We start from the raw sequence: 25991 nt of genomic DNA, 5'->3' as shown, positions 1-25991 counted from the left end.
TGGCTTAACGGAGAGAAGACGTTTGTACAACATAATAGTCTGAGGTTATGAAGAATGATGAAAATATATGAAGAGCTCATATGCAAAAGTAGATGACTCAATCTTTAGTGATTTTCTGATCTCATGTTTTTATGCTGGGAATTAAACAGGACAATAACGGAAAATCAAAACATGATTAATGGTCATGGCTTTTTTTTTTTTTTTTTTTGGAGTAATTTTAAATGAACATTTAAATATCTACTTAATGACAACAATAATATGACCTTGTCATTTTTATAAGACAGAAACTTTATTTTGCTCAAAACAAGTTTAAAAATACTTTTCTGCCACCCAGTGGAATAAAATGAAACCTTCAGAAAGAACATGGACCAAACAGTCCGTAACACAAATAAAACCTTAAAATACAATGAACAAAAGTATACAATATCCAATATGCATCGCAAAATTGGGAGGACTTTCTGTACAATATGATCATATTTATTAATCTACCGTCACCAGAACCACATGATTGCAAACAACTTATTAGTAATACTGTTCCAAAACTACCCAGCTACCTCCCTAATAATAACCCTTTTTTTGCTATTAATTTGTACAATTAACTTACTTGAATTACGTAAAACAAAACATTTTAAATATATTTAAATCAGGCCAAAAGCATGCATTTATAACATAAAATATGTATTTCTTGAATTCACATGACAATATTTACAATAAAACCCCAAAATAGCATGTATAACACCTGTTACTGCTCGGTTTTTAAGAGGCTGTCAAAGGACAAGGGTGTGAACTTGTGTCCGGATCCCTCGTAAAACTTGTTCTGAAATTCAACCCTGAAAACAAACATATTAAACACATAAAGCTTTAATTATAACTGCATTTGCATCTCTTTGGGCTGTTGTTCTAATAGTTAAGCATGCTTTGTACACAGATCAAACTGTTTTATTACTGTTTATTACATTCATGATGTGGTAAAACACTATTAATAGTAAACTTGGACACAAATCAAGTACAGAGACATTTGACTTTTGAGCCAGATCCAGAATATCTCAACTTTAATAGATTAAATATAGACGAACAAACATGCCTGTGTCAAAGGTCATGAACAAGTCAAATACCTTCACTAACATGCAGCTTACAAGTTCAAGGTGCAAGGTTGCTATATTTATGCTAACACTCACTGATTCTTCAATGCTAAAGTGTGTCTTTATGCTATTTTTAATGCTTTTTTTTTAAAGTTGACATACAATTAAGGCCAAAAACACTCGTTTTCTCATAATGTTTATTGCTGCAGCACCTCATTTCACAGTGTCTGTAAAACTTCAAGAATTCATTCTCTCTTAAGGTGCCTACTGTGCTGATTAGTCAGATGGCCCTGCTTTCATCTGATTGGTCAAGTAAGATTGCCTTATTCTGCTCTGATTAGTCAGATGGACTCAATTTTGTCTAATTGGTCAGGTAATATATTCTTACTCTGTTTTGATTGGTCAGATACTTAGTTTGATCTAAATGGTGAGGTAATATAGCCCTACTCTGCTCTGATTGGTTAGATGGACTTACTTTGATCTGATTGCTCAGGTAATATAGTCCTACCCTCCTCTGATTGGTCAGATGGCCCTACTTTGATCTGACTGATCAGGTAAGATATCCTTACTCTGTTTTGATTGGTCAGATAGAGTTACTTAGATCTGATTGCTCATTTTAGATAGCCCTACTCTGCCCTGATTGGTCATTCTCTCTAAACCTGACTTTCCCAAATCCTATTCTGCTCTGATTAATCAGATGGCCAAGTTTTCATCTGATTGGTCAAGTAAGATTGCCTTACTCTGCTCTGATTGGTCAGATGGACTTACTTTGGTCTAATTGGTCAGGTAGGATATCCTTACTCTGTTTAGATTGGTCAGATGGCCCTACTTTGGTCTGATTGGTCAGGTAAAATATCCTTACTCTGTTTTGATTGGACAGATGGCCCTACTTTGAACTGATTGGTCAGGTAAGATAGCCCTAATTTGCTCTGATTAATCGGATCGACTTTGACCTGATTGGCCAACTAAGAGGTCCTTGCTTCGCTCTGATTGATTAGCTGACTTTCATCTAATTGGTCAGGTAAGATATTCTAACTCGGTTTTGATTAGTAACATGGACTTGCTTTGATCTGATTTATCAGGTAAGATAGCTGTACTCTGCTTTGATTGGTCAGATGGATTTACTTTGATCTGATTGCTCAGCTAACATAGCCCTACTCTGCTCTGATTGGTCAGATGGGCTTACTTTGATCTGATTGGTCAGGTAAGATAGCCCTACCCTGCTGTGATTGGTCAGATAGACTTACTTTGACCTGATTGGCCGACTAAGATATCCATGCTTCGCTCTGATTGGTCAGATGAATTACTTTCATCTCACTGGTATGGTAAGATATCCTTACTCTGTTCTGATTAGTAAGATGGACTTGCTTTGATCTAATATATCAGGTAAGATAGCTGTATTCTGCTCTGATTGGTCAGATGATTTACTTTGACCTGATCGCAAAGGTAACATAGCCCTACTCTCCTTTGATTGGTCAGATGGCCTTACTTTGATCTGATTGGTCAGGTAAGATAGCCCTACTCTACTCTGATTGGTCAGATGGCCCTACTTTGATCTGACTGGTCAGATAGGATATCCTTACTCTGTTTTGATTCGTCAGTTGGACTTACTTTGATCTGATTTATCAGGTAAGATATCTCTACTCAGCTCTGATTGGTCAGATAGACTTACTTTGATCTGATTGGTCAGGTAAGATAACTCGACTATCCTCCGATTGGTCAGATGGCCCTACTTTGATCTGACTGGTCAGGTAAGATATCCTTACTCTGCTTTGATTGGTCAGATTTACTTAGATCTGATTGCTAATTTAAGATAGCCCAACTCTGCTCTGATTTGTCAGATGGACTTATTTTGATCTGATTGGTTAGGTAAGACAGCCCTACTCTGTTCTAATTGGCAGATGGCTCTATTATGCTTCATTACACACTGCATAAAACATTAAACGAGAACAGGTGCTCGTTAAATGTAGTCTCAAACTAGTTGTTTATATACCAAGTGTTAGTCTTACCAGTGGAGTCGTAAAGCATGCAGAAATGCAGACAGGCCCTCCATTACTAGAAGAATAGTCACAGTGAGAATGGCGAAAGCAGCAAAGAGCAGCGCCAGCATGAGTGAGCCCACGCCAGAGGAGAGTTTCAGACCCACCTGGAGAACCATCCGCCAAAGAACCTCGGACAGCTCTGAAAACAGAACACACTAACTTTGATTTTCCTTTTAAATTTACTCGAATGTTTTTTTAAAGAGACAGTTCAAACAAAAAAGGAATATTTGGTCAATACAGTGTACAAATGCTGGGTTGGATTGAAAGTGGATTGAACATAAAACAATGAAGTTGTTCCCCCAAAAACTCAAGAGCTATGTTGATTCAGCTCATTTTAGGTAAGCAGTTTGAACAAGCAGCACAATTTTTGGGGTGTATTTACTTACTTGCATTCATATCTATGTCAGATTAGTTAGTGTTTCAATCTAAGGGAGATTTACACCAAACCATTGAGTGTTTTTCAACCAAACATTTTACATTTTTTATGCATTTTAGCAGTTCATTTAGTCTAGCGGTTCCCACCAGGGGGTTCCGGCCCACAAGGGGGCCTCAGCAATCTCTGTGGGGGGTCACGTCATATTTTTAAAAAAATTTTTAGCAGTGGACAGTTAGTCACGATCATGTTGCCTTAATTCATTTTACTCCCTGGCTGACTAAAAATATTTACAAATTTGTAATTCGTCCTCCACATTGAAGACAGTCTCACTGATTTGCCTTCAGCAGCTAATACTAATAACCCAAGCATACTGGACCCAGATGAGGAAGCTCCAAACATTTCAGGTCACAGCGCTAGCAATACAAGATAGTTACCTGAACTATGGTTTTATTCCATTTTCTAGAAACAAAGAGTCCCTGACCCAGCCACAGTGTATTATCTGCGCCAAAGTTTTTCCTAACGAATGCATGAGGCTGTCCAAATTAATAAGACATTTGCAGATGACTCAACCCCAATACCACAACAAGCCCAGAGCAATTTTTGAGCATAAGGCAAAACAACTGACACACACCCAAAATGAGACGAGAGACGTCACAGCTACTGACAAGAAACTTAAAAAAAATTGACAACTAATGTAGGGCCAATTTAAAGCCCAAAGGCTTAGGTTTTTCAGTTACAAATGGCCTTTGGATGTTTTGCTTTTCCGGGGCCGGGTCGCAGGGGCAGCAGTCTTAGGAGAGAACCCCAGACTTCCCTCTTCCCAGACACTTCCTACAGCTCCTCCGGGGGGATCCCGTGGCGTTCCCAGGCCAGCCGAGAGACATAGTCCCTCCAGCGTGTCCTGGGTCTTCCCCGAGGCATCCTCCCGGTGGGACATGCCTGAAACACCTCCCTAGGTAGGCGTCCAGGAGGCATCTGAAACAGATGCCCAAGCCACCTCAACTGACTTCTCTCGATGTGAAGGAGCAGCGGCTCTACTCCGAGCTCCTCCCGGGTGTCAGAGCTCCTCACCCAATCCATAAGAGTCCTCGCCCTGCCCCCCTTCGAAGGTAACTCATTTCGGCCGCTTGTATCCGAGATCTTGTCCTTTTGGTCATGACCCAAAGCTCATGACCATAGGTGAGAGTAGGAACATAGATTGACCGGTAAATCGAGAGCTTTGCCTTTCGGCTCAGTTTCTTCTTCACCACAACGGACCGGTACATCGACCGGCAGCTTTTATATATTACATTAGGCTATTATTTGTGCATAAACACATCTAGATATCATAAGTAACATACCGTTTGTTTTGCCCATCCTTACTGCAAACTTATATGAGCAATAATAATATCATTAAATGTTGAGGGGGGCCTTACAATATTTTCCAGAGGAAAAAGGGACTCAACAAAACAAAAAGGTTAGGAAACCGTATTTTTGGGTGAACTATCCCTTTAAACTGAAGTGTGACAGGACAAACCTGCATGAGCCAGGCTGAGTGCCCAGAGCCGCAGGTACGAGGCTGTGTTGGAGATGCAGCCCAAGCAGTACTCGATAGTGTGAATGGCCTGATATACGAAAACATCACCCATGCTTACCTTAAGAAAAACAACCCCGATTAATCTTATTGGTTGAACAGCATACAGACATTTGAATGGTTTGCATTTCAAATAGAAGATATAACATTCCAGCATCCTACTTTATATTAAGTGGCCTTAACTAATATGTACTTACACTGAAAATAATCATTTGTTACAATGTACTTATTGTGAAAGCACATATCTTTACATTGTACTTATGACTGATTAAAACCTGCATTAATTACATCTGTAATTACATCTTTAATTACACTGTACACCTGTAAAGTGAAGTGGGGACGCTGACAAGGGAGACAAGGCAGGGGCAAATGTACACAGGAAATCCAGAGTCATGGTCATGCAACAGGCAGATGGTCAAAAGGCAGGCAGCAGACAACATAAATAAACAAACAAAACAAGGCTAGGGTCAAACACGGAAAGGCAAGGCAAGGAAAACACGCCCTAATGTTCACAATCAGTTCAACAAGACTCAGCAATTTCTGTGTGTTTGTGTGCTGTATAAATAGTAAGTAGTAATCAGTCCATGAGCAGCTTCAGGTGTGTGTGTGTATTGCATGACTGGATCTTGTAGTCCATTTACTAGCAGGTTTATAGTTCTATGTGATCTGTGAGTTTACCAGCGATCTGTAAGGATTAGATGGTGATTTTGATAACACCTTAACCTACACTTAAACCTACCCATACCACCAAATCTGTCCCTAAACTTACCCCTATCCAACCCCAAGAGCACCAGAAATCTTCTATGATACATTATAAATACAGTAAGTATATTGTGTTTATTTTTTGATGCAAGTACATAGTAGTTAAGGCCACTTAGTATAAAGTGGGACCCATAACAGTATTCAGAGTGTTTCATTGAAGTTTTCATAAATCAAGAGCTTACCGTTTCATCTTTCTGATGTGAGAGTGAAGAACGTGTATCTGTTCCTTGCTGATCATTCAGACTGTTTACAAACACCTGCATAAAGACCTAATTAAGTAATCAACCCAGGCTCATTCTGATTACGTACCGCTATATACCTTTCTGGAGATCATGAAATATGTCCCAAGAGCTAAGTTTTTTTGCAGTTTTTGTTTTTGCGAATCTACCAGAGGCCGCTGTTTACGCTTTATGAGATCCTAAATTTCTTTCACGAGTACCATTCATGCCTGCTTTTCTCACGTAAATCCACCAGAGGCTGCGGTTGACAGACTGACCAACCGACCGATCCCCTCCACCCTCCCTAAACCCAACCAATAGTGTTTTCAAAAGCACAGATTGACCCACCCACCCCCTTCCCTAAACCCAAAAGCAATCCAGAAAAAGAAAAACGCCCTGATTTTTACCATGTTTTCAGATTTTACAACATTCTCACCCTGTTATTTACTTGTTTATCTTACTTTTTCTTTCTGGAACCGTTCTTCATCGGACTCGAACCTCGTTGTCACGGTCAACTCCGCTCTGCATGTTAAATCCACCAATGTACATGTCCAGCTAGCGGACAAACTGGTAAGATCAGGAAAGCCATCCATATGGAGGTAAGCGAGCAGCTGGTAAGCACGAAAAGGAACGGCATAATACCACGTTCGTTTTAAAGATGAAATGCAGCCATACGTAGCTCTAGCTACATAATTCGTGACCTCCAGAAATGTATATAGGGCTACGTTTTCAGAATGAGCCTATGTTGTAAATAATCCTTTTAACTATTTCAATTTTAATTTTACTTTATTTATATTACCATGTGCACAATGCACAGCAGAAAATACGTTTGCCTGTACAATGAAATGATTTCTTCGCTTTCCACAATAGAATGCTATAAATATATCACACAAAAGGACGTATGAAGTGCAATAGTGTGAACTGTATAGTAATAGATTTAAAAAATATATCTGTAAAGATAATTTCACATTCCTGTACCTCCTTCCTGAAGGCAGTGGTGTGAACAGTCCATGTTAAGAAATATCTTTAAAGGTAGTGCAGTAGTTCACCCAAAAATGTAAACTCTGTAATCGCTCTCACTCTCAATGATTTTACTTTCATTTGCATGTTAATGATTGGATTAATAAAAATTATATAAGAATTTACTTGATATACTTAAGTTTTATAAGTTTTTAGCAGCTAATATAAATTATAACAGGGGTGTAGCAGATATTTTAAAAGTGGGGGGAAAGCTGAATGCGATCCAAAATTTTATGTTCATTTTATCATTGATTACCTGTTTCTAAATGGGCTGTCTCTTAAAGTAAGGGGGACGTGTCAACTATGTCCTAAAAAAGTGAAAAATGGAAATACACCATTGGTTTTCAAGTATTTGCTCATGCCTTTAGACTACACATGAAATGCACATATAAAATCACAGGCTCATTTTGAAAACGTAGCCCTGCGGACATTTCTGGAGACAGCGAATTACGTAGGTGGAGGTACGTATGGCTGCATTTCATTTCTTTAAGCGAATGCTACGGGGCGGTGTGACGCCGTTCCTTTTCGTGCTTACTAGCTGACCGCTTACCTCTGTATGGACGGCATTCCGGCTGCAACCAGTTTGTCCCGTTAGCGCGCCACGTCCGTCGGCGGATTCGAGATGCAGAAAGGAGTTGACCACGAAGACGGATGTTCGAGTCTGGTGAAGAGCGGCTCCATAAAGCAGGTAAGACAAAAACAGAATCCAAAATATAAAACAAACAAGTGAAGAGCAGGGTGAGGATGTGGTAAAAAAAAAAAATCAGACAAGGGCTTTTATTTTTTTGGATTGCTTTTGAAACATGTTGGTTGGGTTAAGGGAAGTGGGTGGGCGGGTCAATAGATAAAATTGGTTGGGTTTAGGGAAGGGGGAGGGTGAGTCAGCTGATCGTTTGCTCAATCAGTCAGAAAGTCTGTCCAAAAGTGAGCCGACAGCGGCCTCTGGTGGGTTTACGTGAGAACAGCAGGCACAAATGGCACTCACGGGGGAAATTTGAGATCTCGAAAAGCGTACACGGCGACCTCTGGCGGATTCGCGGAAACAAAAACTGCAGAAAAACGTGCCGCCGGGACGTATTTCGCGGTCTCCAGGAACGTCCGTGGAGGTACGTTTTCAGAATAAACCTGGGTTGTATAAAATACACCACTGTTTAAAATAAATAAAAATAATTACTTACACACACACACACACACACATATATATATATATATATATATATATATATATATAATTTTTTTTTTTTTACATTTTCAGTCTCTTAAAGTGCAATTATTATGTAAATAAAAAGCTAAAAAACATTTAAAACTATTAATTTAAAAGCTTCTGTGAAAAAAGCATTAACTGATCTTGGTATATAAGAGTCTCCCACCTGATGTCTGGTTTTGTAGATGAGAAAGGGTTTCACCAGCAGCAGCACAGGAACCATCAGCACAGCCGTCACAACCAAGCAGATCTGAACAGCTTTCTGGAGAGAATTACAATCTGTAAAGCATTTCGACTGTGCACTGCCGGGAGTTGGGAAAAAAAGCTGCTTTTATAGACACATGAATCCAAACCTGTCCACCATACAGAAGCTTGTGCTCAGGCTGGTAATCGAACAGCATCATGTTAATGAAGAGCAGCAGAATACTGGGAGCCGTTTCAGAGCTAAGACTGACGCTCCACTTGTAAAGGATGAGGAAGATCAGATATCCAAACAGAGACAGCATGAAGACCAGCTGCGGGATAAACTGAAGGAAAATGTCCTGGAACTTTCGAAAATGCCTGTTAAAAGGAAATTAAAAAAACATGTTACTGGCACAGATTTCCAAGATAAATATAAAGGAATAGTTCACCCAAAAATTTAAATTCTGTCGTTTATTTATCTTCCACTTGTTCCAAACTGGTGTTTTTTGTTTGTTTTTTCAAGTGAAGTCAAGTTGACCTTTATTGTCATTCCACTACATGTGTGAACATAAAATGAAATGAAATGTAGTGTCTCGATGGACCGCAGTGCTACAAAACTAAGCATAACCAAAAATATATATAAATACATAACAAATCTAAAATAAATATAAAGTATGGTCTTGATTTACATCCCTAATCCTACCTAAAACCTACTGTAAACCAACTACTATAAAGAGTTTTTAGTTATTTTATGAACTATCCCTGTAATGGGGTATTTTTTTTTTTTGTTTACCCTTGCAGCTTCCTTCAGGGCATGAAAAAAAGATTTGCTAAGTTACAAAGTCACTCCAACAGATATTATACTTATATTTAAAACACTTTTTTAAAAATGACTTTTGAGAGGCGACGCAGTGGCACAGTAGGTAGTGCTGTCACCTCACAGCAAGAAGGTCACTGGTTCGAGCCTCGGCTGGGTCAGTTGGCGTTTCTGTGTGGAGTTTGCATGTTCTCCCTGCATTCGCGTGGGTTTCCGCCGGGTGCTCCGGTTTCCCCCACAGTCCAAAGACATGCGGTACAGGTGGATTGGGTAGGCTAAATTGTTCGTAGTGTATGAGTGGGAATGAATGAGTATGGATGTTTCCCAGAGAATGGTTGCAGCTGGAAGGGCATCCGCTGCATAAAACAGATGCTGGATAAGTTAGCGGTTCATTCCGCTGTGGCGATCCCAGATTAATAAAGGGACTAAGCCGAAAAGAAAAGGAAAACACATCTTTTAATTTAAAAGAAGAATTCATATCATGCATTGTATTGGCATTTGTCTTCATTTATATGAGATTATCTTCATTTATTATGAGATTAAGTGTTTCTTCAGTGTTTGGACTCTCAGTAGTGATTATTAAACCACACTGAACTGAGCTAAACTGAACTGAACTACACTATTTCAATTTACTATGATCTTTTATGTGAAGCTGCTTTGACACAATCTACATTGTAAAAGCGCTATACAAATAAAGGTGAATTGAATGATCTAATACTCACACAAAGTTGACCAAACTCAGGGTCACTCCAAAAAGCATATGAGCCACACCCAAGATGACAGACATCTTCATCTTAAAGGAGTTGAGAAAGGACAGCTTATTTGATGCTATATTCCAAATCTAAAATTAAAGAGAGAAAAATGGGGTATGTTATAATCCATTTAGGCGTAATGAATAATGTTATAGGTGGTTCATTCCGCTGTGGCGACCCTATAACAATAAGTCCAGCCTATAAGTCCAGCCTATAACATTATTCATGGTAAATGAAAGAATAATGTTATATGCTGACGCACAGACATTTATAGCTCCACCCTTTTTGAAAAGAGGGTGGGAGCACAATCTCATTTGAATTTAAAGCGACAGTCACCAAAACATAAAAAAATGTGTGGTATTTTGAGCTGAAACTTTACATACACACTTAAGGGATATCATATCAGAGACATTTGTAGAAAGAAACATAAAAGGTCTACTTCAAAAGAATTAAAAAAAAATTCTTGATCCATTTCAAATGTCAGTGTTTTTTGTGCTAGATTGCTGGGGCTTTTTCTTTCTCCCTGATCTCACACTGCTCTAACTCAAGAGCAAGGTGAGAGGGAGTTTTTTTTGCCTCTCTCTCCTGAAATGTATCTTATTTCCTGTTCCACCTCCTGTGACCTGTCTTCCCCTGGAATTGTGATGTTTGTGTACGGTCGGGGGGGATCAATTTACTTGCATTTCGTTGCCTTGTACTTGTACATGTGTAATGACAATAAAGTTGAATCTAATCTAAATCTAAAAAAATGTGGACTCCTGTATTTATCTAATGCGAAACATAAATGATGCCAAAATTAAAAAGGTCCACTAAAAAATAACAAAGTTGTAACAATCACCAGTGATCTAATCCTCATCGCTGGAGAACATTCACTTTCACCTGGACTTAAATTGTACCACCTAGAACTACAAATCCCGTCAAGCACCACACACACACACTTGTTCCGGTTTCCGGTTCCTGCTCATGAACTGATTAGATGGACTATTTATACAGGACACAAAACACACAGACTTCACTGAGTGTTGTTTAACTGTTTTGAAACATTACGACGCGTTTCCCTTGCCTTGCCGTGTCTGACCCTTGCTTTGTTCTGTTTGTTTACGTTGCTTGCCACCTGTACTGATCATTCGCCTGTTATTTGACCACTCTTCTAGATTTGCCTGCATGTATCTGTTTGACCCTGTTGACTATTGCCTGCCTGACTATTCTCCTAATAAACCTGCCTTGGGATCCTCAACTCCGTTGTCCAGCATCCATCAGATTACAAAAGTATTGAACAAAAATTTTGTATGCACTAACCGGGTCAATTCCGAACACATACGGGTGACCAGAAAAAACCCCAGGCACAAACGGGTTCAGCTGAAGATGGTGATGATCGTGCAGTGTTTCATTTCTAAGATACAAGGAAAAAACTGATCAGAATGGAATATAGACTATTTTAAAGACTAAAAAAGTGTTCATCTTACATACTGCCAAAACCCGTGAGGGTAAAACATGGGTCGAACACACCAGGATGAGCCGAAAATGTTGAAGGACTTAGAGAAGCAGTCGTTATAAATGAGCCCAGTGTATATGGAGAACAATCCCATGAGCAAAATAATGTAACGCCCACCAACCAGAACATCCGTAAGCTGAGAGGGAGAAGAAATGAATGAAAAAAGAAGGCAAACTAAGCATTTGAGACTCTAAGCAGGGTTGAAATTAATATGTTGATGCATATAAACACTGTTAGAGCACCAATAACATGCAATACCTCATTTTTCCACTTTCTTATATAGTCGGCCTGTGTGATGAGCCAGACAGAAAACAGTGCCATGAGCAGACCGTGACCACAGTCTCCAAACATCACCGCGAACAAGAAGGGGAAGGTTATAATAGTGTATGGAGCTGAGGAAATACAGTAAATGCATGATTACATATAGTAATAAATTTACTTCATTATATATATGTAATATTTTAAGGCTGTGTGTGTGTGTATGAATGAAAGAATGTATTTAACATGCAATATACACTGTAAAAATGCTTGGTTTCCACACAATTCCTACATGTGTTCCCAACATAAATCAGTTAGGCTAATTTAATCATTTTTACAAATTTAAGTGGATTGAACATAAAGCAATTGAGTCCCTCACATAAAACTGAAGAATTGTGTTGGTTCAACTCTTAAAATAAGTAGTCTGAATAAGCAGCAAAAATATGTTTTGAGTGTTTAAAACAGTAATAAAATAAATCCAATACTATTATTTGTAATATATTAAATTTAATATATTATATTTATTTTATATTTTATTGCTCACTCTCACTCTGTATGTGTATGTGTATGTGTGTGTGGCAGAAAACCATTATAAAACAGAAAATAAAAGTCAAAAATGCTAATAAAATAATTATTAAAACAACTGTATTTTCAAAAAATAAAACATTAAAATAATATAAATAATACAAAATAAAATATTTTATTTTATTGTAAATCCAGAGAAACTGGAATTGTTTTTCTAATCTCTATAAACATTTTATTTAATTATTTGTTTTATTTTTAATTTTATTTATACATTTTTATTATTTGTATTTATTTTTTATTTATTTCTTATAATTTATTTACTTTATTAATTTTTTTTTATTTTATTTTAGATTTTATTTAATTCATTAATTTATTTACTTTTATTTTATTTATTTTATTTTTTATTTAATTAATTAATGTACTTACGTTTATGTATTTATTTTTAATTTAATTTCAATTATTTATTTACTTTTATTGTTATTTATTTTATTTCAAATTTAATTTATTAATTCAATTTTATTTTATTTTTAATTTAATTTATTCGTTTATTTACTTGTATTTCTTTTTCTTTGCTTTTTTCTTTTATTTAATTTACTTTTATTTTTATCTATTTTATTTTTAATTTAATTAATTAATTTACTTTTATTTTTATTTATTTAATTTTAATTTAATTTATTTATTTGGTTGTTTTTATTTATTTAATTTTTTTTATACATTTTTTTTTATCATTTAAGCTATATTATATAGAAAACCACAGAGCTCCAACCAATCACCTGGGTTGATCTCCTGATAGGTTCCAACCCCATAGGCATCAATAATAGCCTGGAATCCTTCAGTAAATGAGTTGGTTCTGTTGAAAGTAGGAGGAGTCTGCTTGGTTTGGATGCGGTTCAGAACTGGAGTCACACTGGAACCACTTTGCTCCTGAAAAAATCATAATAATCCAGCAAGCATAAAAAACTGTATGGCAGTTATTAATCAGTCTAAACTGATCACATTATAGGGGTAGTTCACCCAAAAATGGAAATTCTGTCTAACGGTGCAAATTACAGGGGGGTTTGCGTAGGACTGATCCCCAAATTGATGCTCTGTATTTTAAATGTTAATAATTGAAAGTATATATAATATAAATATATACATTTGACCACCCCTATGGTATGTTTATACCATTGTGAATGCATAATCACGCCAATCAGTCTATGTGAGAAAATATCCATTCATCAGTCTGAAACCGGCAGATAAACAACATACCGGAAGTGTTCACAAAAAATAGGTGTTTGTTTCTACATAAAGCCTAAAAGTAAAATCATATTAGATGCATAGTTTGTATAGTTTGACCTACAGTAACCTCTAAAATAGCTAATTAGAGGATACTGTGTGTCTGAATACACTAAATGTCCATCAAAACAGCACTAGCACTGTCAAAAAACAGCAAGAAGGTCGCTGGTTCGAGTCCAGGCTGGGCCAGTTTGCATTTCTGTGTGAAGTTTGCATGTTCTCCCCGTGTTCATGTAGGTTTCCTCCAGGTGCTCAGGTTCCCCCCACAGTTCAAAGACATATGGTACAGGTGAATTGGATGAACTAAATTAGCCATAGCGTATGATGAATGTGAGAGTGTATGGGTGTTTCCTAGAACTGGGTTGCTGCAGGATGGGCATCTCAATCCAATAGAGCAACCCCTGATAAATATGGGACTAACCAGAAAGGAAAATGAATGAATGAATAATAAATTGGATGTAATTTAAATAAATACTGAAGCATGAATTACACAAACTAACATTACCAAAAAAGTTGTTCTCCCCAATCGTCAATGTATATTTTGCACCCTGCACACTAATCGTATATAAACATACGTACCGATCCTTTAATAAGTGCGTTTTGAACCACAGTGAGATCTGACACCGGACACCAGATCTCTGCCACGATCAGCTTCTGTGTGATGTCTATGTTGCAGAGATTGAGTGTGTAGTAAATGGCCTTCATCTTCTTAACTTTACTGCCCCACTCCTGCACGTGCTCCGCCGCTCGGCTCAAAACACCAGCACGATACTCTTCTGTCCTTCTCAGGACCTTCAGGAAAAACACAAACATTCACGATATTTATTTTTCAATGTTGCTTCCCTAAAAACCCATGTAAGTGAAAATATCGATGTTACCGACCAGTCGGAGATCTTCCATTCGTGTCATTATGCTGTTGCTCATCTCCTTGCGTTCGTATAAAGTTTTGGGGCACGAGTACAAGCTGGCACGAAACCTGTTTGTCAAAGGATTTTACTGAGTGTAAATCTAAACTTCCAAGTCAATGCAAATATACTGTACTAAAATAACAGTCATTAATAAATATACATGTTATACTACAACTGGGTCATTCTGAAAATACGGTCATGACTGGGATTAAAATAATATTTAAAATACCCCACATGAATATACAGTTCAAGTCATAATTATTAGCCCCCCTGAATTATTAGCCCACCTGTATAATTTTTCTGTTTAACGGAAAGATTTTTTTTCACACATTTCTAAACATAATAGTTTTAATAACTAATTTCTTCTTTTATCTTTGCCATGATGGCAGTACATAATACTTTACTACATATTTTTCAAGATACTAGTATTTAGCTTAAAGTGACATTTAAAGGCTTAACTAGGTCAATTAGGCAAGTTAGGGTAATTAGGCAAGTCATTGTAAAACAATGGTTGGTTCTGTAGACAATCAAACAAAAATATTGCTTAAAGGTGCTAATAATATAGACCATCAAATTATTTTAAAAATTAAAAACGAATATCTTGAAACATATCTTGCTCTGTTATCTGTTATCATTTGGGAAATATTTAAAAGAGAAAAAAATTCACAGGACTAATTTTGACTTTAACTGGATAAAGAAACGGTCAATTATTCAATATCAGACTTATAATGTTTTGCATGTTTCTTTTTCTTTTTTAATTTAACAACCCACACAAGTGAAAAAGTACTTTCCAGGTACGTTCAGAGTAAGAGGAGTGTGGCAATATGTCCAAATCCTGATTTTCTAATAATCTTGAAAGAATTGTTCTGGAGTTAATTTAAAAGTGTCAGTAATATTTTTGTATATTATTATTTTTTATGTAATCAAATATAACACAATAAATAAAATAATATAATAATAAAACACAAAAAAATGAATAAAACTGTATTTAAATACCATTCGCTTTAGAAGGAGAAAAGTGCATTGCAATAAATGAATAAGAGAAAAACAGAAATAAAAACTTAACTACCCTCAGACTTATTGAAAGAAAAATAAATTGAGAATAATGAAAAAAATAATAATTATATGCATATATATATCAACAGTGTTTCTCACCCTTCACAAACTTTTCTGATCTTTTCTCGCACATGATTTCCCTGGACAAATATAATGAACACGTCTTTCTTCACAGCTCCCCTCTGTTGAAAATAAACACATCTTTATACTGCATTAGACTGTAATATTCAGAAAAAATATTTCAAAAGTCAGCCTGAAAGTATTGTCTACTGGTATTGAACTGTTTAACCCACTTAAAAAGGTCTTTGAGCCTAAATAAGCTTTTTTTTACCTATTGGTGTTCAGTAAAACGCTGGTTTAAGTAAAACGTTAAACAAAGACTGTTTAAGTGAGTACATATCATGACTTTAAATATTAATGTATATTAAATAAAAAACGGCATTATTTATTCTAAATTATTCATCCTCCTGCATTATAATTATGTTTAAGGTATTCTTTAATCAAAATAATTGTCCCTCCTTTTTAACATCTCTTCTCTGATTGGTGTTTACTGGTACAAGGGGTGGGACATGTCAGTCAATCAATTCACAACAGACAATCAAGTCCCACACTTTGTACCAGTAAACACTAATCAGAAAAGAGATGTTAAAAAGGAGGGACAATTATTTTGATTAAAGAAAACCTTCAAATATTTAATGCACGAGGATGAATAATTTAGAATAAATAATGCAAAACTGAATTTAAAAAGAAATAAGACTTGTAGATTTATTTCATTGTAAATACAAATTAAGAGTATGATGCTCTTACCACTGCTTCAAGTTCTTCTGTGGTCTGTATCTCTGCATGCCGAAGGACAAAATTGCCATGAAAAAGTCGCCAGAGAACCTTTTCAAAAGCAGGAAATCTTTCTTGTTTGATAACACCTGCAATAAATCTTAAAAATGTAGACATATCATTAATTTTAAAGGGTTAGTTAACCCACAAATAGAAACACTGTCATTAATTAGGATGGTGTCGCTAAGCAAGTTAGGTTAGTTAGGCAAGTCGTTGGACAACAGTAGTTTATTTTATAGTCAGTCAGAATTTTTTATTTATTTTTTTAGCAGTTTTTAATTAATTATTTAATTCATTTTTATTCAAGCCAAACTAAATGAAATAAGACTTTCTACAGAAGACATATATAATAGAAAATAATGTTAAACATCACTTGTAAAATAATTCATTCATTCTTTAATTTTCCTTCGGCTTAGTCCCTGATTTATCAGGGGTCACCACAGCAGAATGAACCACAAACAACTAAAAAAGATTTAAAAAATTCACAGAAGGGCTAATAATTTTGTCTTAACTATACACCATTGAGGTCAAAATGATTAGAAATTTTCAGAAGAGTTACTTATAAAAGGGTTGCTGCAAAATCTTTTCTAGCTGATAGATTTTCACTCTAAAGTGTGTGTAAAATGTAAGAGATACCCTAGATTTAGAGGCCCAGAGGTGCTGGAGCTGCTGTTTCTGCGGCTGGTAATGAATGATGAGATGGTCATCGACACCGAGTCTTCAGACGGAGCCTCAGAGAAGGTCAGCAGAGACTCGGCCTAAAAAACAAGCAATTATATATTAATACCCTTGTGATCACATTAAAAATCATATAGGTTTGTAATGGCACATAATAAATATTCAAACAGTTATATACAGTTGAAATCAGAATTATTAGCCCCCTTTTCAATTTTTTTTTCTTTTTTAAATATTTTCTAAATGATGTTTAACAGAGCAAGGAAATTTTCACAGTGTGTCTGATAATATTTTTTCTTCTAGAGAAAGTCTTACTTATTTTATCACAGCTAAAATAAAAGCAGTTCTTAATTTTTTAAACACCATTTTAAGGACAAAATTTTTAGCCCTTTTAAGATATATTTTTTTCGATAGTCTACAGAACAAACCATCGCTATACGATAACTTGCCTAATTACCCTAACCTGCCTAGTTAACCCAATTAACCTAGTTAAGCCTAGAAATAAGTTATTAAAACTATTATGATTAGAAATCAGTTGAAAAAAAATCTTCTCTCTGTTAAACAGAAATTGAGAAAAAAAATAAACAGGGGGCTAATAATTCTGACTTCAACTATATATATATATATATATATATATATATATATATATATATATATATATATATATATATATATATATATACTACAAACATTTGACCTGTAGTGTATACTGTGAATAAAACTTTTAATTACTAAGTTAGAAAGTTTAACTACTAATATCATTTAAACCAAAATTAAGATAAAAAATGAATATGGAATTATATAGAAACTATTTCGGAAAAAAAAATCTAAATTCTCAGGCAATTATTAAAAGGACCTACAATGCAAAAATCACTTTTATAAGGGGTTTAAACACAGTTGTGTAAAAATGTAACCAGCTTCAATGGCAAAAAAAAAATATTTTACTTTTTATAATTACACTTGATAAAAACTGCAGAAATTCATTGACTGACATTCTCCATCTGTACATGTCATCAAAGGGGAAAGCCCCGTGATGTTCTCTCCCACATTAGCATAGAATGTTAGTCTTGTTTTTGAATCTGACACATAGGCATTAGTAGCTCCGCCCTCTTTTGATAACAGTACAATCTCATTTGAATTTAAAGCAACAGTTACCAAAATGGCACAATTACATCAAAGCTTAAAAGGTGCAGTTTCAAAGAGTTATAAAACATTACTTGTGAGATATTTTGAGCTGAAACTTCACATACACACTGTTGAGAAGTTGTTCCTAAACTGCAGACTCCTAATGTCACACCCCTGTTCAGATTTTAGTTCACTCCAATCTCCACTCACTCGATCTCTGGCCAATCAGGACTGCCTCAAGGGCTTTATTAACTGCACCTGTGCTCACAGTTTGCCTGTTTCTGGCTGCACATGGCTGAACTGTGCTGAGGACTGAATTCGATTTCCTTTGTTTTCCTGTGTGTGCATATTTGACCATGTAAGTGGCTCTTGTATGATTTAAGTTGAGTTGCTCCTATGTTTCATGTTTACCATATTTTCTGTTTAGATATGTATTTTGTTGGTAGACTGAAGCATTGCATTTCTGTTATTTCCTTACTGATTACTGACACATTGTATTTCACACACACACACACACACACACACACACACACACACACACACACACACACACACACACACACACACACACACACACACACACACACACAACACATACACATACTTTTCCACTTGAGAACAAATCCTTAATGCTAATAAATGCTACTAAATGGAGTGACTAGACTGGACCGATGTTCTTACCGACAGCACCACTGGCTTCAAGCTAGCTACCAAAATGTCCCTCCTAACTCCTCCTTTTCACACACTCTAGGGACATCTGAGACTTATTTTACATCTTGTAGAAAGGGGCATAATAGGTTTCCTTTTAAAACAAACAACTAAACACACAGAAAATGAAAAACTATGTAATTATTAAAAATGAAATGAATTTTTACCTCTTCAAAGAAGTCTTCGGTCATCCTCAGCAGAGAGTCAATGTCCATCAGCTCGATCAGGTTCTGTCTGAGTGTGTCATGATTATGATTGATTTCTCGCAGCTCCTGCTCCAACTTCTCAAATGTAGACTAAAGTTGTAATTAAGGGGAAACATTACATCACATTAACATTCTGAATGTCTCTTTGTGTATCAAACTGTTAAAACAGGGTACTGTAAGAGCAAAAGGGCTTGACCAATCATGATCAAGTATTATATAATAGAGCTGCAAAGGGGAGAAGCGGACTAAGAACAGATCCCTGAGGTACCCCATATACTGTATATTGTTTGCTTCAAATCAAATGTCTTCTCCAATTCTCCTCATAGCTTGTTGGTTTGGTACCCCTAAATTGTTTTTGAATCCCTATGGGAAAAATGAATAGAAAAATATCTTCCAGAACCAGTGCTGCTGAAGGAGGGGCAAAAGCAGAGCTAACACACACTATTCGAAACAAAATAAAAGCAAAATTAAAAGTGATGTTTTCACCTCTAGCTCCAGCACATCTCTTGCACAGGGAACAATCTCCTTCTCCTTTGTTGCAGTAGTTACAATGTTAGATTTCACCATCTCCTTCTCAAGATACCCTGAATGATGTACAGTTTTAAAGCAGTCAGACTATTATAGTAAAGGTTCATTTCATGAAATAAAAGTGTAATCAAAGTTTTGCAATATTAAAACTTAATATTAAAAATATGAGGATATTAAGCATTTCCATTATGAAAAATTCTATAGTTATTTAGTTAAAAAAATTCACGTCATGAATTAAAAGTGTAATCAAAGATTTATTGCTAGATCACCTTAATAATAAGAGACTTTGCAATATTTAAAAACATAATATTAATATATTAACCATTTCCAACATGAAAAAAATACAATAGTAATTTATGGTAAATATAAAGTTTTTGAACCATACTATAGTAAAATACTTTCTGCTGTGGCAATTCTGCAGTTTTTGTGACAACAAGAGCTCTAGTAATATAAACAAATAAACAATAGATTTTCTACAAATAGGTATATTATACTACAATATACCACACTTCACTGTGATGAAAACTAAAGCATACTGCAGTATTGATTAATTATCAGTTCATGACATTAAACTGATGACATTTTAGAGCAGATTTCATTATTTATTTGGTCAAAAATATACAAAAACTTACTCAAAATCCTCTCCATTTTTTCACATTTCTTCACTTCCTTCACAAATCGCCTCTGAAATGCTGTTGCACACGGATTCAGCTAGAAGATCATATAACAACAAGTGAGTGTGGATTGTGCCTTAATATTAACGAGAAGCAATATCAAAGTATTATTGTTAACAAGGAATATTATTAACAAAACGTTTTTGAAGTAAAATCACTAAATATCATCCTTCCGCTAGAAAAAATAGTTCCTGACCGAGTATTTAGCTAAAACAGCGCGAGTTTTTAGCTGTCGTATAACAATGTTAATTGATCAAAATAATTACAGTATCATACCTAAACATTGAAAATATGTAATACATTATAATAATCTCTCTAAATCAATGGTACACTTACACTATGAAGAACGTTACGTGGACTCGAAAAAGGGATAAAGTTAATATTACGCCAGCAGGGGTCACTCATTCATCAGTAAATAGGCTAAATGTAGGCTACATAACTTTTCATCTCATTCTGCTGTTAAACATTGATTGATTCGTTCAGCCAGTGTTGTGAAATCAAATTCTGTCAACTTAGGTTCAATATGAACTTAAAACCTCATACTGTATAAAAATAATAAACAAACAAAAGAAGAGATTGTAAGGCCCAATAAAACATGTATTTAAAATGGAAAGTCTAAATAATTTCAACCTTCACATACCCAAATTTAAAACCTTTCATTAATAAAAATAGACTCCATCACAGATGTTCTAATTGTTTGGTAATGATTTTAATGGGATTTATGATTACAATGGTTACAAAAACATTACAATTGTCTAATGATTTTTTTCCAGCAGGGATCAGATTGTGGAAAAGTTCCTTACTTTAAAAATTTTTGACATCAAATTCCTATTTTCTTCCAATTATCTGTATTTTCTTAGAAAAAATATTTGGCAGATATATTTCAAATACTTTTTAAAGTATATTTTCAAAACTAAAAAATAATATATATTTAGCAAATATATATATATATATAATATATATAATATATATTTTATAGTTATTCTATATTATATACTGTAGTTGAAGTCAGAATTATTAGCCCCTCTGTTTATTTTTTTTCCCCAATTTCTGTTTAACGGAGAGAGAATTTTTTCAACACATTTCTAAACATAATAGTTTTAATAACTCATCTCTAATAACTGATTTATTTTATCTTTGCCATGATGACAGTAAATAATATTTGACTAGATAGTTTTCAAGACACTTCTATACAGCTTAAAGTGACATTTAAAGGCTTAACTAGGTTAATTAGGTTAATCAGGCAGGACAGGGTAATTAGGCAAGTTATTTTATAATGATAGTTTGTTCTGTAGAATGTCAAAAAAAAAATTGCCTAAAGGGGCTAATAATTTTACCTTAAAGTGATTTTAAAAAATTAAAACTTTTATTCTAGCCGAAATAAAACAAAAAAGACTTTCCAGAAGAAAAAATATTACCAGACATACTGTGAAAATGTCCTTGCTCTGTTAAACATCATTTGGGAAATATTTAAGAAAGAAAAAAAATTCTAATGGGGGCTAATAATTCAGACTTCAACTGTATATGCATGTAGCTAAAAGCAGACTAGATTTTTTTAAAATCCAGTTTTGTAGACAATCTGACAAATAAATCTTTCATTACAACATTAAAAATATACAGTAGCTATTTACACAACTGAAGGCCTAACAAGGCTCAAACACGTTTTCAGCAGTCATTTTGTTCATCAATTTGTCGTCACAGATGCAGAATAAATAACACGAGCTGTCATTACAGTAATATCATATACAAGCAGTACATGAGTTACTCACATCTTTAAACTGAACCAATCCAAGATGCCCGAGTTCATTGATGCAGTTGTGGGCCGATTCAGTCTGAAGAAACAGCTGAACGAGGCACATCTCCTCACTACGAAATAAACAACTCATTATTAAACGGTTTTGCTCACTTCATATTTTTTGTAGAAATGGACACAGCTGAGCAGTGAGTGTCTGGTTTTCAGTCTATTAAATGTCTGTGTGTCAGATCAATAGTGTACTTGTGTGTCCTCTGGATCAATATTGACAGCAGTATAGAGCAGCTGGAGCATCAGCAGCTTATTATGATCAACACAACTGGAGCACAAAATACAGGCAGATATACTGTATATGTAACAGACAAAAAATCTCATATATTCCAACAGTCAAGGGGGGAGAGGGGGTTGTTTTCTCAAATGCAGTTGTTTCACTAATTGTATATTTAATTATGAGGTGTAAATACAGTAAATTTGGTTATAGTTTAATTTAAAATCTCATTTCAAAAGCCAACCTGGTCAAAACTGCAGTTCTTTTTCCTGTAAAAGTGCATATTTTTGCAGTTATTCTACTCATTTTGTATTTAATTATATGGTGTAAATATTGTACATTTTAGTGATAATTTTTGCTTGATTAGATTGTCAGCTGGTATTACAATGTGCATGTTTCATATCTACTAAACATTATTTTTTATTTAAACTGTAAGCTTTGTTTTAAGGTTTTATAAATAAAATTATGAGATTAGTATTTTACATACATTTGAAAAGGGGCGACACAGTGGTGACGCAGTGGGTAGCACTGTCGCCTCAAAGCAAGTAGGTCGCTGGTTTGAGTCTCGGCTGGGTCAGTTGGGGTTTCCTCCGGGTGCTCCGGTCCAAAGATATGCGCTATAGGTGAACTGGAGTATCTAAATTAGCCATAGTGAATGTGTGTGAATGCGAGTGTATGGGATGTGTTGGGTTGCGGCTGGTAGGGCATCCGCTGTGTACTAACTTAAGCTGAATAATAAAGGGGCTAAGCCGAAAATGAATGAATGAAATTTGAAATATAAATATGAAGGCGGTTCATTCTGCTGTGGCAACCCTGGATTAATAAACGGACTAAACTGAAAAGAAAATGAATGCATGAATATGAAATGTAAAACTGTAGCCTATACAGGCCTGTAGGCATGCAGGGTGGGTTTGGGTGATTCGAAAGACCCACCTCTGACTGACAAAGGGCTAGAATTTGTCCCACATGAGCTCATTTGTCCTACTTTGACTGCTATGCCGTCATAAATAGTGAAAATAATCCATCAAAAAAGGCTTTAAGACCAAGTGGAATCATCTGTTGGCTGTTGTGACTTCAGCTAATCAGTTTTGTTCAATGCAAACAAGTATTTTTGAGTCAAACATTCAGCTGCGCAAGAAAACACAATCTGATTTAAGAGAAGTCATCTATCGCTGTTGTTTTTTAATAGAGAAAACATTTTACAAGTAACTTTTATTCTAAATCTTGGACCTTATTCTCAAAACAAAAAATGACCAATAAAAGGTGTAAAACATCAAAAGCGGCCCATATTACAATGAATTTGAGTACTATTATGGACTTGTTGTTATACATGTATTTTCAAATGTACTTTTTTACAAGAGAGGCTAGATAAATCGTGAAGCTCTACTACATTGCTTTTATTATTATTATTATTATTAATATTATTATTATTATTATTATTATTATTATTATTATTATTATTATGTTTGAATTTGTTTATAATTCAAGTGGCCAAATTCTGAGGAAAGTTAAATGTGCTTTGGGCCAGTTTGTCATTTGCATAATAAATGACAATAGGCCACAGACGTTAACAGATTCAATTATTTTTTCTTGTGATGCAGTAAATGATGTAATAAATTTGTATTTTAAAAATAAGTATTGTTTCATATTTCTTTATTGTAAATCTTTAGGAAATATCTTTGGTACATCAAAAATTGTGGTTATGATGGCCATCCGACAAGCTAATCCAATTTAAAATGTCACTAAAATGCAGTTTTTAAACCTCATAATTAAATGGAAAATGAGGTGAATAACTGCTAAAAGGTTAATTTTTTGAGGAAAGAGAACCACCCTATTTCACCAGGCTGGCTACAGGCCTGATATTTCATCTCTGAGGCAAATAAAAGTTAACTTAATCAATTTGAGTTGGGACAACATCAACGAGTTGTGTGGAAACCCTGAATTTTTAATTTTTTTTGCAGTGCATTAAGATTGAGATGCAAAGTCATTATAAAAAGAAAACAGTTGTGTAGTTTGTGTAATCTCCATATCAAGCCAATATGTTATGTTTTTGTTTCTTTGCACTATAGTGTTTGGTCACACTTTATTTTTTGTTTGTTGAATTAAAGTTACATTGCTTCTACATGCCAACTAATTCTAATTAGATTATGAGTTGACTGTTTGGTTGGGGTTAAGGTTAGTGTAAGCTGACATGTACTTGCAAAGTTTCTTATAGTCAGTTAAATGTCTGTTTAATGTCTGTATCAACAGATATTTAGCAGACAGTCTACTGAATAAAGTGTTACCTGGTGTTATTATATATCAGTCAAAAGCATGGGATCAGTAAGATATTTAAAAGGGTTTTAATGAAAAAGAAAACTATTCTGCAATGTGGCATTTATTTGATGATAAACACTATTAAAAAACTTTTTGTGAAAATATTATTAACTTTTTAACAAACCTTTCCCTATTGAATGTAGTTTGAAATTTCATTTATTCCCCCGATTCAAAGCAGACTTTTTGCCACTCTTCAGTGTCACATGATCGATTTGTGTTGAGACGACATAAATGAATTGTGTGAAACCCTGTGTTTTTTACTTATTTTTATTTATTTATTTTTACAGTGCATTAAGATTGAGAGTAACGTCAAAGTCATTATGAAAAGAAAACAGTTGTGCAGTTTGTATAATATCCAGATTAAACCTATTTCTTACGTTTTTGTTTCTTTGCACAATATAGTTTTATTATATACACTATCAGTCAAAAGTTAGTTAGTTAACTTTATTTGTGCCCATAGGGAAATTTCATTTGCAGTATACACTCACAGGGACTTCTGACATTTTCAAATTTATCATTTATATAAATAAGACATTTTAAAAAAGCTTTGTACCCCTACTCTAAATAAATATCCAGTCTACTGGCCATCAACTGTTACTGAGAGAGGAGGAATTTAAAAACTTAATTGCTTGAGGTATAAATTTTAATTTTGTCCTATTTCTTACACATCTGGGAACACAATATCGATGACCTGCTGGTAACAATTTGAAGGTGTTTGATAAAGGATGTCTCTCATCATTGATAGTCATGAAAGCCTTATGTAGGACTCTTTCTCTTAGATTTACTCACCTTCCCCAGTGACCTCTTCTGGGCCTCAGAAACATTTCCATACCAACAGATGACTCAAAATCTTGCAATACTTTCAATACAAGCACTATAAAACATGATCAACAATGTGTTGTCAACATTAAAAGACAATAGTTTCTTTAAGGAGTACATTCTCTGTTGAAGCGTTTTCCTTACACAGTCAGTCCATGCATTCCACTTAAGTTTATTGTCCAACATCACACCCAAATATTTATAATTTGTTACTATACACTTTGTCCCCAAAAGCATGGGATCAGTAAGAATGTATTAAGAAGAAAGCTATTCTGCAAGGTGGCATTTATTTGATTAAAAAACGTACAATTGTGGAAATATTAACCCTTTCCTAAATAAAAATTGAAATTTTATTAATTCCTCAGGCTGGAAGGACATCCGCTGTGTAAAACATGCGCTGGATAAGTTGGCGGTTCATTCCGCTGTGGCGACTCCTGATGAATAAAGGAACTTAGCCGGACGAAAATGAATGAAGCAGACTTTTTGGCACTCTTCAGTGTCACATGACCGCATGTTTATCACATGACTGCCTGACG

At 35.0% G+C, this 25991-nt stretch overlaps 1 protein-coding gene across 1 annotated transcript; it reads right to left on the bottom strand.

Annotated features, from left to right (window-relative positions):
* Positions 1-722: 722 nt before the first annotated feature.
* On the bottom strand, positions 723-22185 carry LOC130218279 (V-type proton ATPase 116 kDa subunit a 1-like). Its single transcript, XM_056450419.1, has 19 exons — positions 22069-22185; positions 20258-20336; positions 19584-19681; positions 19059-19187; positions 17020-17141; positions 16357-16483; positions 15649-15731; positions 14468-14561; positions 14165-14377; positions 13081-13231; positions 11783-11916; positions 11500-11660; positions 11329-11422; positions 10000-10118; positions 8631-8838; positions 8444-8539; positions 5017-5134; positions 3092-3263; positions 723-830 (listed from the first exon to the last, which is right to left on the bottom strand). Exons 1-19 carry the CDS (start codon positions 22183-22185, stop codon positions 743-745), a joined length of 2403 nt encoding a protein of 800 aa, XP_056306394.1. The 3' UTR covers positions 723-742.
* Between the last annotated feature and the right edge of the window lie 3806 nt (positions 22186-25991).

This window comes from Danio aesculapii, chromosome 24, assembly GCF_903798145.1.
Source record: "Danio aesculapii chromosome 24, fDanAes4.1, whole genome shotgun sequence".
Lineage (NCBI taxonomy): Eukaryota > Metazoa > Chordata > Actinopteri > Cypriniformes > Danionidae > Danio > Danio aesculapii.
This window is presented reverse-complemented; position numbering and strand designations above follow the sequence as displayed.